The following is a 14443-nucleotide window of genomic DNA, read 5'->3' as shown; positions in this document are numbered from 1 at the left end:
CGCAAGAGTGATGGGCGAAAAAGGGCGCGAAGGGCACCATACGAATCGGCGCCAGGGCGCATGTGTGCGCAGAGCATGCGGCGTCTCCTGCGTCCGACGCAGTGGGCTGATATGAGGGCACGGGTGCCGGAAGCATGGCATACGGCCGGGTTGCAGAGGCTCTGAAGGGCTCTCACCGGAGGCTGGCCGACTTGTTCCTCGAGCTCATTCGGCACGCGTCTGGCCCACCACCACCACCACCACCTCTTCTACCCCGCAGGGCGGCTCGTTCTCGGCGACCAGGAGATGTCGCCGCCGTGCGGCCAGAGGGTTGGGGCGCTGTGGTTGCGGAGGCGTGTATACACTGTTGCAGACGTGTTCGTGGTGAGATGGGCACGTCGGAAAACAAAAGACAATGTGTTTTACCCTTTTTAGTGTGTCGCGCTCTGATGACCTTTGTTTGACTTCACTCTCCGTCACACTCTCTGCCCCCCCTTTTTTTCCGCTCCTGTGTGCAAAGGCCCTAAAGGAAAAGGAGAGAAGAATGCGGGTAGGCTCGCCGCAGAATAGGAGGAGCCGCCGCTATGTCGGCGGCACTGAATGAGAACGTCTATCGTCACCTGTGGTGCTTCTTAGGGGTCTCGCGTTCGCTACGGTGCGGCTGGAGGTCCCGCTGTCTCTCTGTTTGTGCGTGTCGTGCAGCACATGTACCTTCTCCCCGGGGCCCACTACTTTTTTTCCGGCAGAGGTGACCTTCTGCCCATGCATCAGCTCCATCGTCTCTTCTCCAGACGTTTTGAACTGCTCAGACGCCCCTCCTTCTCGTTGGTTCTCGTCTCGTGTTCGCCACCGTGGTGCCTCCCCTCTTGTCCCGGTTGCGCGTGCCTCATCATGGCCTTTTTTTTTTGCCTGTCTTAGCTGCACAAGTGGTTGCTTCAAAAACAAACACACGCTGTCGACTTTCTTTACTTCCTTCATCGATTCTCACGTTGCGTGGGTCCATCACTACGGGCACCACAAGGTCGCGCGCACTCCAGCGTTGTGTTCGCTCCCCATTCGCCACGTCGACCTCGCCGAGAGGCTATCTTTGCCCTTCACGCGTGCTTATTGCTGCCTCCCTCTTGCGACTCGCCTCTTCGCCCCCAACAGAAAAAAGGGAAGAACTACTGCAGCGTCATGTACACGGAGAGGGACTCCTACGCACCTACCAAGGTCATGACGGAAGAAGAGCTGCAGCGCAGCGTAGATCGTCTCAGCCGTAGTAATCGGCTCACGGTCGAGCTGAAGCCTCTTGCACCGCGCAGCATCATCACCAAGGAGGCTCTCGACAAGCGTATTCATCACCTGTACGACGAGTCTCTGGAGCGGCGGCAGCGTGAGCGTGAGGAGGTGGCGCGGCAGATGGACGCTGCGATCAAGAAGGACGCCACCATTACCGTGACCAAGATTACCCCTCTCCAGGAGGAGGCTCTTGTGCGCCACCTCTACGACGAGACGCTGGCTACCAAAAAGAGAAACTTCGACGAGCTTTACAAGCAATCGACCTCACACTACGAGCGCAACACTATAAAACTGACGGCCAAGAAGCAGTTGGCCGCGATGGACCGGCTCTACCGCGAGGGGATGGAGCGAGAACGTAATAAGCACATTGCTCTGTACGAGAAGTACGTTGTAGCTCGTCAGCCGCCGCCACCGCGGCGCACAGCAGCTGAGCTAGCGGCATCTGCCGACAAGATGACGAGGGGGGAGGGTTTGACTTCTTGACACGTGTGTGTGCACCCGCACAGCGCACCGACACAGCGAGCCACTTTTACCACTGGCCCAGCATGCATGTTTCATCTCCAGCTCATGCTGCTCCCCCCTTCCCCCAAATCAGCTTCTTCTGACTTATCATGCTGCACGGTGCTGCTCGATTTCTTTGCCTCGGCCTTTGCTGCCTCTTGATGTTTATGCAAGTTTTAGTTACGCTGACGGCTTTTTTGTGCAATGTATTCCAGTGAAGGGGCGACTTGGACAGTGAACACATACGTCGGCCAAACGGCGCCTTCCTCTTGCGATCTCCTCTGCTTCCACAGCTCCTCCCCTTCTTTTTCCACAGCCAATCAGTGCACCTCGGATGCCGTCTGCACGATTTTTCCTTCTCGCTCTCTTCAAGGGTTTTCATGTGTGCTTTCCTTTTTTGTTGTTTTGGCTCGGCTTTGTATTTTGCCAAGACGGCCAGCGCTGGTGGAAGGCACCGGTCTCGGGCGCATGTGCTTGGTTGCTTGATTTGGATGGGGCTCGCAATCCTCTTTGCCCAGTTGTTCTGGGCGTTTTTCTTCATGCGTTCACTAGAATTCTCAGTTGCGCCTTCCTCCCGTTGTTGTGTGCTAGAATCAGTTCCACCCATGCAAAACCTCCCCTTCGCGCCTCCACCAAGTGCGACCGGCAATGCGGAGGGGCAGGTGATCCAGCACTCTCGGGCCTATCGAGCAGATCCATTTGTACAGCTCCTTTTGTACTGCCGTGCGTAATGAGTCTTGATGTAAGCGACGCGGCCGCACACAACCACCTGATCGAATTCACGGGGTATCTGGGTGCTGCTGTTGACGAAGCCGACTCTCTTCTCTACAGCTTTCCTGTTTTCTCTCTACTCTCAGCTCTCTCACGCTGTTGAAGGAACGGAAGCATTATTCACCGTGGAAACAGAACAACCACAATTCTGCGGAATAATACCGCACCCGCCTACTCGCCGGCGGCAGCTGGTGGTGCGTGGGCATATGCCTATCTTAGGCGAGGTTCCGTGACCCATGCCATCATACTTTTCGTTCGCGGTTTGTCTTTTCCGTGACCGTGCTAGCCCCCCTTGACCTCGCCCTCCCTCCGTCTGTTTGCATGTCTCTCTTTTCCTTGCTTTTGCCGCCCTTTTCTCATTGGCGGGCGCCTCTTCGTTTTTCTTTCGATTGTATTGCGTGTGCGTGTGCGCGATTCGCGCATCTCGTGATCGTCTCTTTATGTATTCATTTCGTGTGTTGCCTGCTCCAATGCATGTTGTGCATGTGTAGCGAATAACCTGTTGAACTTCAACGAGAGATGCCTCACTAGGGCCAGCGGCGCCTCGGCACACACACACACACACACACACAAACAAACACACACAAGACACTCCACACAAGCCCGCTTACCTTCTCTCGCTGCTGATTCATTTGCGCCTCGCTTTTCTCGTGTTGCTTTCTTTGTTATGTTCTCGCGTCTAAACGCAGACAAAAACAACACGTTGTAGAAGACAGCACGTCCGCTTACTGGGCTTCCCCCTCCACCGCCGTTTTCCTCTCTCCTCTTGCTCGTATGCGGTGGCGCTGCTGTGCAACGCAATGGACCCCACCAGCTCTTCCGCAGCGCTGGCGGAGAAACGTGAGTTGCCGGAGCAGGAGGTGCTGGAGTGGCTGATCCGCCGCGGGTTCGCCCGCGCCCACGCCGCGCTGGTGGCGGAAACCTCATCGCAGGCGCTGACGAATAATGACTCCCCTGCCAGGCAGCGCCTTATGCGCGACGGTGCCGAAGAGGTGACGACAAATGGAGCGATTCCGACGTCCGCTGAGCTTCAGGCGGCGCTGCGCGACAGTGTCGTGGAGGCCCTGTCCGCATACAGGGACTTAGCGCGCGACGACAACGTGCTCACCCTGCTAGAACGTTGGGACCCTCAGATTTGCTCTCTTTATGTGGAGCGGGCCGCGCAGCGTAGCGAGGAGAACCGCAGCAGCCTAGAGAGGCGGGCTCAGGCGGCCGAGAAATCCAACGCGCAGCTCCGCACCCGCGAGCGCGAGCTGGACGCGCAGTTGAAGCAGACTGTAGGAATCATTGCGGAGCGCCTGCAGACTTTGGCCAGCTCGTTGGATCCGATGCGCAAGGATATTCTTCTTCCGCTGCTTCGTACTGTGGCGGTGCTGGGCTCATCCGGTACTGTGCGCGCTGCTGCGCGGCACATGATGCTAACTCTCTACAAGCGGCCGATGATGGAGCATCGAATGACCATCGTGCAGGAGTGGCTGCGCGTGGCTCAGGAGGCACCATCGCGAACGCTGGAGCAGGAGCTGATTCCAGAGCTGTACACCCTCGTCAACGCACAGGCGTTTGAGCGACGGTTGCTGGCCCTCGACTGCGCCGCTGCTGTGGCGCCGCTGTTGCGACACTCTCCGCAGGTGCGTTACTCGCTGTGCCAGGGATTGCTGCGGCCATTGTGCGAGGATGACACGTCCGCGGTACGCCGCGAGCTGCCACGCTGTCTCTCCTTGCTTTGGGGTGACGCCACGACCACCGGCACCACGGCCACCATGAACTCGTCTGCGTCGACAGGCGCCATGCTGAGATCAAGCCTTGGGGGCGGACTACCGTCGGAGACAACCACCGTGCATTCATCCACACCGCATACATCTGTGGAGGGCTTGCCTGATGCCTGCACCGCGTCCATGTCACCAACGCAGCAGACTTTTTTCATGGAGCTTCTGGTGCACTTGGCGACTGACAGCAACAGCCGAACGGTGCGCCAGGCGGCGCAGACGCAGTTGTGCGAGGTGCTTTATCCGGTTTTTCTCCGGGACGGCGTGCTGCTAACGCAATTCGTGCCTCTGCTGCTGACTGTGATGGAGATGGAGGCAACGCAGTGGCTGCTGCGAAAGGGACCAGACAAAGGCAGCAGCAGCGCTGCTGCTTTAGGTACTGCCAACGCGGCCCCCATCGGGGAAAGGCAGAAGGGCCCCACGGACGAATCCAGCGCGTCTGCGGCGGCGGCACTGTCTCTCAGCAACGTCATGACACTCATCCAGCTTCTTCACGCGGCCCTTCGCTGCGTCGCCGCAGAGTTGCTGCACAGTCGTGAGGCCGAGGGCCGCCGTGATCGCTGCGAGGCCAGTGATGGCTCGAAAACCTCGTCTTCACTGTCGTCCGCCTATGCGCGTGTTGTGCTTCCCATCGCGTACAATCTGCTCTCTAACCTCCTATCCAAGGTCCATCTCGCGTCACTGACCGCAGATGGGGAAGGTGGTGCGCCGAGCGGCAGCGATGCAAGTACCCGCTTGTGCGGCCCGCTGTGCGCGCTGTGTGCTACACTCGCATCGTTGGTACCGCTACTTGGTTCGCAGGTGTGGCAGGAAGTGGCGCACTATTTGAAAGGGCCGCTCGCTTCTGGCTCTCGGCATGACGTTGAGGCTGCCGCCGTAAGCGAGGACACTTCCGAAATGACAGCAGCGCGGCCGACACCACCACCGCTACAGCCTCTCCCGCCGCAAAGCCCGGTGGGTGCCTCGCTGACTCAGCAGGATCTGGAGAGGGGGCAGCTGCTCTTTGTGTTTTCCTTCTTCCTCTTCCTCTGCGGCGACGCCGTGACGCTGCCGCAAGGTGGAACAGATGCCAGCGCGGCCGACGACGCTAAAGCGCCGGGGCGGCAGAGGCAGACCACCGACATGGACGCTTTCACCCCTTCCACGGCGCCGCCTTCCGAGTCGCTCACCCCCGAGCGCATCCGGGGGGAGAGTCTCCGCTTTGTCGCTTGGAGCATCTCGCTCGAAAGCGAGGACGTCCGCTGCCCCCGCTCTGCGCCTCTCATGGCGTGCATCCGGTGCGTGGCAGCCTTGACTCCCTTGGCGATGGAGAGCCACGAGGTGGCGTCTGGCATTTCAGGACTGGTGAAGTTCCTTGTGGCCTCGCCAGAGGTGCGGCAGCGATTGACGGCTGTGGTGCTGGCCCACGACACCTGCGCTGTGCTTGCAAGCGAGCGCCTCAAAGTAGCGTTGCTGGTTGAGCCTCTGTTGCCCCTTCTCGAGGACCCGCAGCCAGCTGTGCAAGAGGCCGCCTTGTCTGGAGTCCTGTCCGTTTCAGTTGCTCTGACCGAGCCGCGAGCGCAAGAGAAGGCCATTCGACCCGTGCTGCGTGTGGCGGACGCTACCGGATGTACCTCGCGTTTCACTCGCTGTCTGCTACAGCAGTTCTATCAGCTGATGCAGCGCATGCCGGCCGAGCCGCGCGAGGCGCTTCTCTACCCGAAGCTCTCCCTACTCATGGACTGTCTCGCCGAGCAGTGCGTGGAGCGGGTATCCCAGGAGAGCTTTAGTGCCGCGCCGGCGGCAGCGACGCCGTCGTCGTCCCTGGTATCGACGGCAGCGGGTGCACGAATCGCCCCACAGGGGCGTGCCGGCAGTGAGCAGCGCGACCTGGGTGAGCATGACTGGGAGGATACGATGCTCGTGCTTCACGCGCTGCTGAACAGCATCGTGAAGTGCGCTGTAGTGACTCCGACACTCGTCTATCGGCACCTCCTGCCCGGCATCCAGCAACTGTCCAGCGACGGTATCTTGTCTGCATGCAGCCCGTCACTGCGGTCACGCTGGCTGCGCCTGCAGAAGAACTACCAAGTCTTTATGGAAAACAACAACGCCAGCCGGCTCGCTTTGAGCGGTGCCGCCTCGGCTGGCGGAAAACCGAAGGTCGGTACATTGCTGGATCGCTTTAAGGATGAGCTGAGGCGGCGACTGTGAGCCAAAACCAAAGAACGAAGTAGAGCCGCGACCGCGTGTTGCCGACCGCCATGACCTTTTCATTTTGGCGCGGAGTTGCAGCTGGAGCGGAGCTTCGCTGCACTCCGTTCTCTTTTCTGTTCTTGGAAGGCACGCCAAGTGAGCGAGGGAGAGGGGGGGGGGGGCTGCGTAGTTGCTTGAGAGAAAAGATGAAGCATACGCGCGTGTGAAGGCGACTTGAGGTGGTGGCCTGCTATTCTCCGCCCTTTTCCCAGCTCGATCTTTTGCGGTGGTGGTGTTGGTGGTGGTGGGGAAGGGCATGTGTGCATATCGCGTTGACGCACTTGCGCTTAACGCCACTGGAATGGCAGTCGCGTATGCCCTACCTCGAACTGCCTCATTGCCTAGCGCGGTATACGACTTCCGATGGACCGGTTTGCGGGCTTGTTTTCTTGTTTCTTTCGTCAGTGTTTCTCCTCATCTGTGCTGCGCCCCTACCCCCTTTTCTCTTACCTTCTCTGAGCAGGACAGGCTCGCAGGCGTCCGTCAACACACTATCGTTTCCGTTGGTCTCGGCTGGAAGCGCAGTCGGCGCGGAGGCCAGCAACACCTGCGCGCGCACACGCACTCCTCCTCTTCGTTCATCAGTGCTGATGGACTCGCACGTGCACGCGTAGCGAAACGTGCAGAACGCCTTCATTGATGCATTGGTGAGTGCAGAGCGCCTTCGTTTGGGAAAGGAAGGAGAGAACACCGTTGCAAAACGGCGAAGATACCCCGGAACCGCCACGCGCACAACACAGGGGCGCGCGCGAACGACGCGTGAAATGGGATGTTCCTTATCAGCTGGAACGTGGCGGGGTGGTCGTCCACCTCGCAGGCGATTCGAGAGAGCTTTGGCAGCATCCATGACTTCTTCGCATGCACCGAGGCAGACATAATTTGTCTTCAGGAGTGCAAAGGCACGCTTGCCAAGCTGAGCGCGTCTCCCGTGGACATGGGGGCTAGCGATCCGCCCGTGAGCCGCCGACCCGTTGTCGCCCCCCTAGAGCGGCTGGCGGCTCAAGAGAAACGGCGACGGTTGGCTGGGTCGGTCGAGGGTGATGCATCCACCGTCAGCAGTGGCGGTGGTTGCAACGACGGCATTGACGGCTGGGAGTCGTTCTGGTCCCTTAGCGGCAAGCAGCACCGCGGCTTCAACGGTGTCGTGACGTTTGCGCGGAAGGGCCTCACGTGGCGATGTGACAGTCAACCCTTTTCAGAGGATGCGTTCAACGAAGAGGGCCGCGCTGTGGTGACGTACCACAGCGCCTTTGTGCTCGTGAACGTGTACGTGCCAAACGCTCGCGGCGGGGCCCGGCACACCTTCAAGCTCCGTTTCCTGTACGCCTTGGAGAAGAAGATGGAACAGCTGCGCAAGGACACAGGGAAGCCGGTCATCCTTGTTGGCGATCTGAACATGACGTATTGCGCGCACGACGCCGCCTGGTCTCTTCGGCGCATCCACCTGGGCACTCTCCTGCAGTTGCAGACGTTTGCCGAGGTCAAGGGAGACACGGCGTGGACTGCCGCGCTCCCCCATCTTTCGAAAGCGGCCGTGAAGCGAGTGGCAAACATGATCGCCAGTCATTTGTGTGCACAGGCGCAAGAGATAGCTGCGTCCATGGACAGCAGCGCTGCCACGGCTGGGTCGTCTTCTGGCACTGGCGTTGTTTCCGTTGATACGGAGGTCAACTCGAGTGACAACACGATCGATCGAGAAGCGCTGCAGCGACTCTGCACACTTCTCCCGCCGCGAGGCTCAGGCGGAACTGGCAAGGGAGTGCACGATTACGAATCACCGCCAGTGTCGCTGCGGGCCCTTTACGACGTCGGCTTTCGCTGCGCGTACGCCTCCGATTTCGTGAAAAGTTCCCCGTGTCTCCACAACAGTGAACTGTACGCGGTGGTGCAGTTCTGCGGACTAGCCCCGCACTCGGATGCGTCGGCGGAGTTCATGGGCCGGCTTCTCCAGCTCCGCCTGCCGGTGTCTTCCTCAGCAATGCCCCAGCGCTTGCCATGGACCTCGCCCACAGATGTGGCGGCTCGTCAAGCAGGGATTTCGCAAGTACGCATGTGGGACACTTTTCTGCTCACGAGAGAGATGATTGATGCGTACTCTACCGCTCCGGCGGACTCACCACTGATTGATGTGATGCTGCTGCGCGAGGTGGAGCGCCCAAGGCTGCGGCCCTACTGCCCGTGCCCGTACACGTGCTGGGATCAGTCACGCAACCGCCGTCTCGAAAACGAGGGCACGCGACTCGACTACATCCTCGTTGACTCCGCACTGCTCCCTGCGGTGGTGTGCCGCGCAGAGACAGCCAACAATGTCCTTGTCGGAGTGCCGGAGCGGAGCTCATCTGCGTCTACTGCGCCGGAGCCATCGGTGGATCGAGAGGACTTTTTCAGCGAACTGCATGGTGCGCGCTACCGGGATGGCGTGATGCGTGCGATGGCCAACGGCGCCTACCCCCCGGCGCCCTTCGATGGCACCGGGATGCCGGCGCTGAGTGAGCAAGCGCGAGAGCTGTGCTTTGCCGGCTTGCCCTCTACCGGCCTTTTTGTCACTCCACCGCAGTTCAGCGATCACATTGGCGTGGGCCTGCTCCTGGACTTGGCTGCACTCGGCACCGAGAGCGAGCTACTCCAGCGTTCCGGCAAGGTGATCGAGGACCACAAGTGCATGTATCGACCACCCGTCGGGCTGCACACCTTCTTTGCCGCCGCGGCCGCCAAGAAGGCTGTGGTCTCCGTCGCCACGCCGCCTGTGCAGAGAGAGGTGGCTGCCGATGACAAAGGCGTGCGCGAGGCGGAGGGCAGAGTAGCCGGACACAAGAGAGCTGCTGACAGCTGCGCACCGCTTTCTTCCTTCAGCGCTAGCACGAGCGCGAGGGCCGGGCCAACGGTAGCCGATTCTCGCACTGAAGACGGTGCCGCCGTTGCTTGTGGCAACGCAGATCCGTGTATCATTGACGTGGATTCACTGTGAGCAGTGCGGTCGACGGGGCGGGTTGATGTGTGCTGATTTTTCTGCTGCCAATTGTTCTGATTCGTGGCTGTAAATGGGGGAGAGGAGGGAGCAGCGCAGCGTCAAGCTACGCGAGCACGAACGCGTGTGCGTTCAGGTGACCAGGGCAGTGGTGGTGGGAGGGCAGGCGCTTCGGCGCACTCTGTTTCTCGTTCGCATGATAGTTTCACCTTCTGTGCAAGGCGCAAGCACCACAAACGACGACGGCTATCTAGACCGTCGACGGCCGTCCGTTGCGTCTGGTGCGCGACACGAAGTCGAGACGTGCAGAAAAGGAGCACAAGAAACCGACGAAAATGGCGGAAAATCTCCACTACCAAGCTTTCGCTTCGCACCATTGTGGTGCCACGCTCAGCGAGTTGCTCAGCGTGCGAGCACGTTTCTCCAGGGAGGAGGGAGGAGGGGTGCGATTTGTGCGGCATGGATGCGCGGCGTGTGCACGCGATGTAGCAAGACGCGTCCCCTTCTTCCTCCTACACCCCTCCCCCGTAAAACACAGAGAGACGGTGACACTCAACCCATCAACTGCTACTACGCTCCTCCTCGTCTTCCTTCTCTTCACGACGCACCTGCTTCTTACTTCCCTGCCACCTCTCCATCATCTTCGCTTTTTTATGTGTGGTGGTGGGCACTGCCTGAACGCGGCCCAGGAAAAAAAAAACAAAAGCAAGGACCCAAAACCAATACAGGAGGGCGAGCAAGCAGCCCTGAGCGGCGTTGGTGTCGGCGGCAGAGTCTGCATCAGTGCAAGGTTGACGCACGGTTGTCCAATTGTGGGCTTTGTGGGCGGGCCCGTTTTTCTTCCTCTTTCTTTTAGTTAGTGGCCCTTTGCTACTGGTGGCGGTGCTGGTGGGAGCTCCTCAAAGCCTCTGCATCCGTTGCCACACACATACACACACACACACACTCAGGCAAACAGCCAGACACCCACCCACATCATCTATCCGTGCTGCCAGGGAGAAGAAAAAGTGTCTTAACGTGCGCCCACTTTGTTTTTATTTCCCCACTGTCGTGCCCGTTTCTTCGAAGTTTCGTCTCTGACCTTGCGCGTCGCCTCCGGTGTTCGTCTCCCCGCCTCTCCGCTCGCTTGTATACTCCCCCTCTTCCACCGAATAACTCTCTCTCTCTCGTTCCTTTGTGTAGCTGGGTGCGTGCGAGTGCATCCAATTCGTGATTCCCTCATCCTTACTCTTCCGACGAGGCAGCTAATCGGTTCGGCGGCTCTTTTTCGCCAACTTCGTCTTGTAGCGCTCATCCTCCCTCTCTGTTAGGCGCAGGTTTTTCGATCCAATGAACGGCGCGGCGCTTATTGAGCAGGCCACTTTTGTCACGGAGCGGGCGTGGGAATATGCGAGCAACACGACCTCCGTCTTCAACAAAGCCCGCTCGCTTGTCGCCGGGGATGCACAGTTCTTCTCGGTTGCACCTAGAGTCGATGATCTTCGACGCAGCCTGAGTTCGGAGTCGCTCCATGACAAGCGCGATGGCATGAAGCGCATCATCGCGCAGATGTGCAAGGGAAGTGACATGCGCCACTTCTATCCTGACGTAGTCAAGAATATCCACGTTCCCTCGATCGAGCTGCGCAAGCTCATCTACGTCTTCATTGTCTATTATGCTGAAGACTGCCCCAACGAGACACTTCTGTCTATCTCTGCCTTTCAGAAGGACCTGCTTGACCCCAGCATGCATGTCCGCGCCCTCGCCCTCCGCATGCTCGCATCGCTCCGCATTCTTGCCATTCAGCCGGTGGTGATGGTTGCCGTGAGGAAGTGCGCCGATGACATGGCACCGCTGGTGCGCAAGACGGCCGCCCTCGCGCTTGTGCAGATGCACACGGTAGCTCGCCAAGACCTGGACCGTGACACCGTGCGCCAGCTACTGCGAACGTTTCTGTCTGATCGCAACCCTGACGTGGTCGGCGCAGCCGCGCTGGCGTACACGCGGATCTGCCCGGATGAGTGGGACCTGGTGCACGGCGTGTACCGCCGCCTGTGCAGGATTCTCAAGGATTGTGAGGAGTGGGGTCAGGTGGTGCTGCTGCGCCTGTTGCTGCGCTACGCTCGCCGGCACTTCGTGGATCCCAGTGGGCCGTTTGCGGCCAAGGCTGCCCGATGCAGCCGTGGCTCCTCGAGTTCCAGCGGGGAAGGGACGGACAGTGACGACGACGATGCAACGTCCTCGTCTCGCTCCTCCTTCAACATGACACCGTCACGGGGGCGCGACGCCAACAAGAGCGACGCCGCCGCTGATGCACAGATGGATCCAGATCTGCTGCTGCTTCTCAACTCGACTCGGCCGCTGCTGTGGAGCATGAACAGCGCCACGGTAGTCGCGACCATCGCGCTCTTATGCCACTGCGGCACACGACGCTTTCAGGAGGCGTGCGTGAAGCCGGCGATGCGACTGCTGAATACGTGCACCGAGGGCCATATTGCCGTGCTGCATGTCGTCTACGCCCTGGTGTTGCTGCAACGCGATGCATTCCTTCCGTACCTGAAGAGCTTCTTTTTGCTCCCCCTGGACGCGGCCGATGTGCGGCACGTTAAGCTACGCATCCTCTCCCGCCTGGTAACGCCGGCCACCTGGACGGAGGTGTCTCGGGAGTTCCGGTCCTACCTGCGGCAGTACAACGACGCCGCCGTTGTCGAGGCGATTCAAGGGCTGGCGCAGGCTGTGCAGCAATACCCACCCTTCGCAGCACACACCATCCGTCTCGTGACCCCGCTGCTCTCAAGTCGGACCAGCTCACCCGCTGTCGTCGCGGAGGCTGTAGCGGTGCTGCGGGTGCTCGTACTGCAAGGCACCGACCCCGTGCGCATCTCTCGGCTTGCCTGCCAGCTGACACTTGACATTATGGAGCAGCGAATCACGGAGCCGTCGGCGGTGGCGACAATTCTCTGGTTGACCGGCGAGAACATATCCAAGCACCCCTCCATGGCCGCTGCGGCGCCGGACTGCTTCCGCGTGTTTGCGAAGCGCTTCGGTGGCCTCACTTCGGAGGTGAAGCGACAGGTTCTCACGTTGGGCTGCAAAGTGTGGGTGCACTTGCAGGGCAGCAGCGAACTCTCGGAGCGCTTCAAACGGGTGTACCACTACGTCGCAGAGCTAGCCAAGTACGACGATGACTACCGAATTCGTGACGAGGAGCGCCTCATTGAAGCGACGTTTGATCGGCAGAGCGACACATTCGCAGGTGTGCAGACCGCGCTGATGCGTGAAAAGCCGCTGCCAGACGTCAACGACCCATACGCCGATCGAGCCGGCCTGGAGATTGGTACCTTCTCCCGGCTGCTAGGGTCGGCCGTGCGCATCTACGACCCGCTGCCGACTTGGGCGACGGAGGCGACAGATGGGGCACTACGCCGCTCCATCGAAGAGATGAACGCGACTGCCGCCGCGGTAACCATGTTTGAGTCCACCTCCGGTGAGGAAGAGAGCGGCAGCAATAACAGCAGTGACACGGAAGGGGAAGAGAGCGACGACAGCGACGGCGCAGCCTCGCCGTCCGGCTCCTACGAGTCCAGCTACAGCGGCTCCAGCGACGTGGGTGATGTGAGCGGCAAGTCGAGCTCCGCGTCTGACAGCGATGCCGCGGCTCCGTGCGGCGCTTCAGCGGCGCAGAAGGCCGGCAGCGGTGCTGGCACAGTGAAAGCATCGCCGCCCAAATTCACGGTGAAGGTCACGATGCAGTCGGCGCCACCGCCCGCTCCTCCTCCAGCTCCAGCACAGGCGGGTGAAAAGACAGATGCCGTGCTTGCTGTCGTTTCAGAGCTGCCGCCATCGCCACAGACGGTCACGGAGCCTCACTCAGTCGTAGAGGCGTAGGCGACAAGTTTGTGCTTATTCTTTCCCTCCCTCTATTTGTGTGCCAGCTGTAGGTGGTTCAGTGCAGCAGCTCTCACATTGATACCGCAGTGGCGCGCTTGCGGAGGAGGGGATAGGACGAGAGGGCCGCGTGTCGAACCTGCTTGCATCTCTCTCTGTGCGTCTGTGGCCTTGCTGTTGCTGCCCATGTTGAGCCATCGACTGTCTTGATGGCGGCTCTCCGACCTCTGCTCTTCTTTTTTTTTGTTTGCTCATCGCTGCTCAGACGCTCGAGGGGGGAGGGTGGCGGCGCTTGCGGACCGAAAGTCGTCAACGTCTTTTAGGTCCACCAGCTCCCTTCTCTTTCGCCTTTGTGGAACAAGAGCGGAAACAGACTAAAGGAAAGGGAAAAGAGTTCACAGAAGTACACCCGCACATCCGCGTACCAGGAGACACGCTGCGCGATTCACTCTCCTCCCCCACCTGCTCTTTAGTAGCAACCGACTAAACCCAACAAAGTGGTATTCGAGAAACACACACACACACACAGGCATACCCTCCCCCCCCCCAGAAAAAAACGAGCGGACCCCGCGAGCAAGCACCCACAGCGCGCACCGCGGGCGAACGCCACCCTACAGCGTGCCTTCACTGCCTCTGTGAAATGAAGTGACGACAGTCGGTAGAGCCAGCCAAGGAAGCAGCCAAACTCATTCCGGGTATAGCCTGCACTCCATCGCTGAAAGTAGTCATTGGTGCAACACCCGCCCCTTCTCTTTGCTCTGCACATCAGGGAACACGCCAGGATTCTGTTTGCATGAACTGTATGCGCTCACCCCGTCGATCTTCTTTGGCTTGACAGGCGACGGCGACAGGGTGGGGTGGCGTAGTGAGGTGATATCCCGCGACCGTTCCAGCGTACCCTCGATGGAGGGGAGGGGTTCACCTTTCTAGGTCGTCAAAACGTTTGGATGGAAGGATTGACCTTCCGCAGTCATGTGATGGCCCTACACGCTGCGGTGAGAGGGAGAGATAAACTTCTGTTGCGCCAATCGAGCCTTTTCCCTTGGCCTCGGTCTAGGCACATATCACGGCTTTT

General features: G+C 59.8%; 4 protein-coding genes across 4 annotated transcripts; all 4 read left to right on the top strand.

The window, feature by feature from the left end:
* Positions 1-1155: 1155 nt before the first annotated feature.
* LDBPK_365520 (hypothetical protein, conserved) lies at positions 1156-1743 on the top strand (the record flags this gene model as incomplete). The annotated part of the gene is made up of 1 exon (XM_003865617.1): positions 1156-1743. The coding sequence occupies one exon, from the start codon at positions 1156-1158 to the stop codon at positions 1741-1743; it is 588 nt and encodes a 195-aa protein (XP_003865665.1).
* Positions 1744-3332: 1589 nt separating this feature from the next.
* LDBPK_365510 (hypothetical protein, conserved) lies at positions 3333-6491 on the top strand (the record flags this gene model as incomplete). The annotated part of the gene is made up of 1 exon (XM_003865616.1): positions 3333-6491. One exon carries the CDS (start codon positions 3333-3335, stop codon positions 6489-6491), a length of 3159 nt encoding a protein of 1052 aa, XP_003865664.1.
* An 811-nt stretch (positions 6492-7302) lies between these two features.
* LDBPK_365500 (endonuclease/exonuclease protein-like protein) lies at positions 7303-9501 on the top strand (the record flags this gene model as incomplete). Its single annotated transcript, XM_003865615.1, has 1 exon — positions 7303-9501. One exon carries the CDS (start codon positions 7303-7305, stop codon positions 9499-9501), a length of 2199 nt encoding a protein of 732 aa, XP_003865663.1.
* A 1329-nt stretch (positions 9502-10830) lies between these two features.
* LDBPK_365490 (adaptin, putative) lies at positions 10831-13368 on the top strand (the record flags this gene model as incomplete). Its single annotated transcript, XM_003865614.1, has 1 exon — positions 10831-13368. One exon carries the CDS (start codon positions 10831-10833, stop codon positions 13366-13368), a length of 2538 nt encoding a protein of 845 aa, XP_003865662.1.
* Positions 13369-14443: the final 1075 nt, after the last annotated feature.

The sequence above is a fragment of the Leishmania donovani genome, chromosome 36 (assembly GCF_000227135.1).
Source record: "Leishmania donovani BPK282A1 complete genome, chromosome 36".
NCBI classification, from domain to species: Eukaryota; Euglenozoa; class Kinetoplastea; order Trypanosomatida; family Trypanosomatidae; genus Leishmania; species Leishmania donovani.
This window is presented reverse-complemented; position numbering and strand designations above follow the sequence as displayed.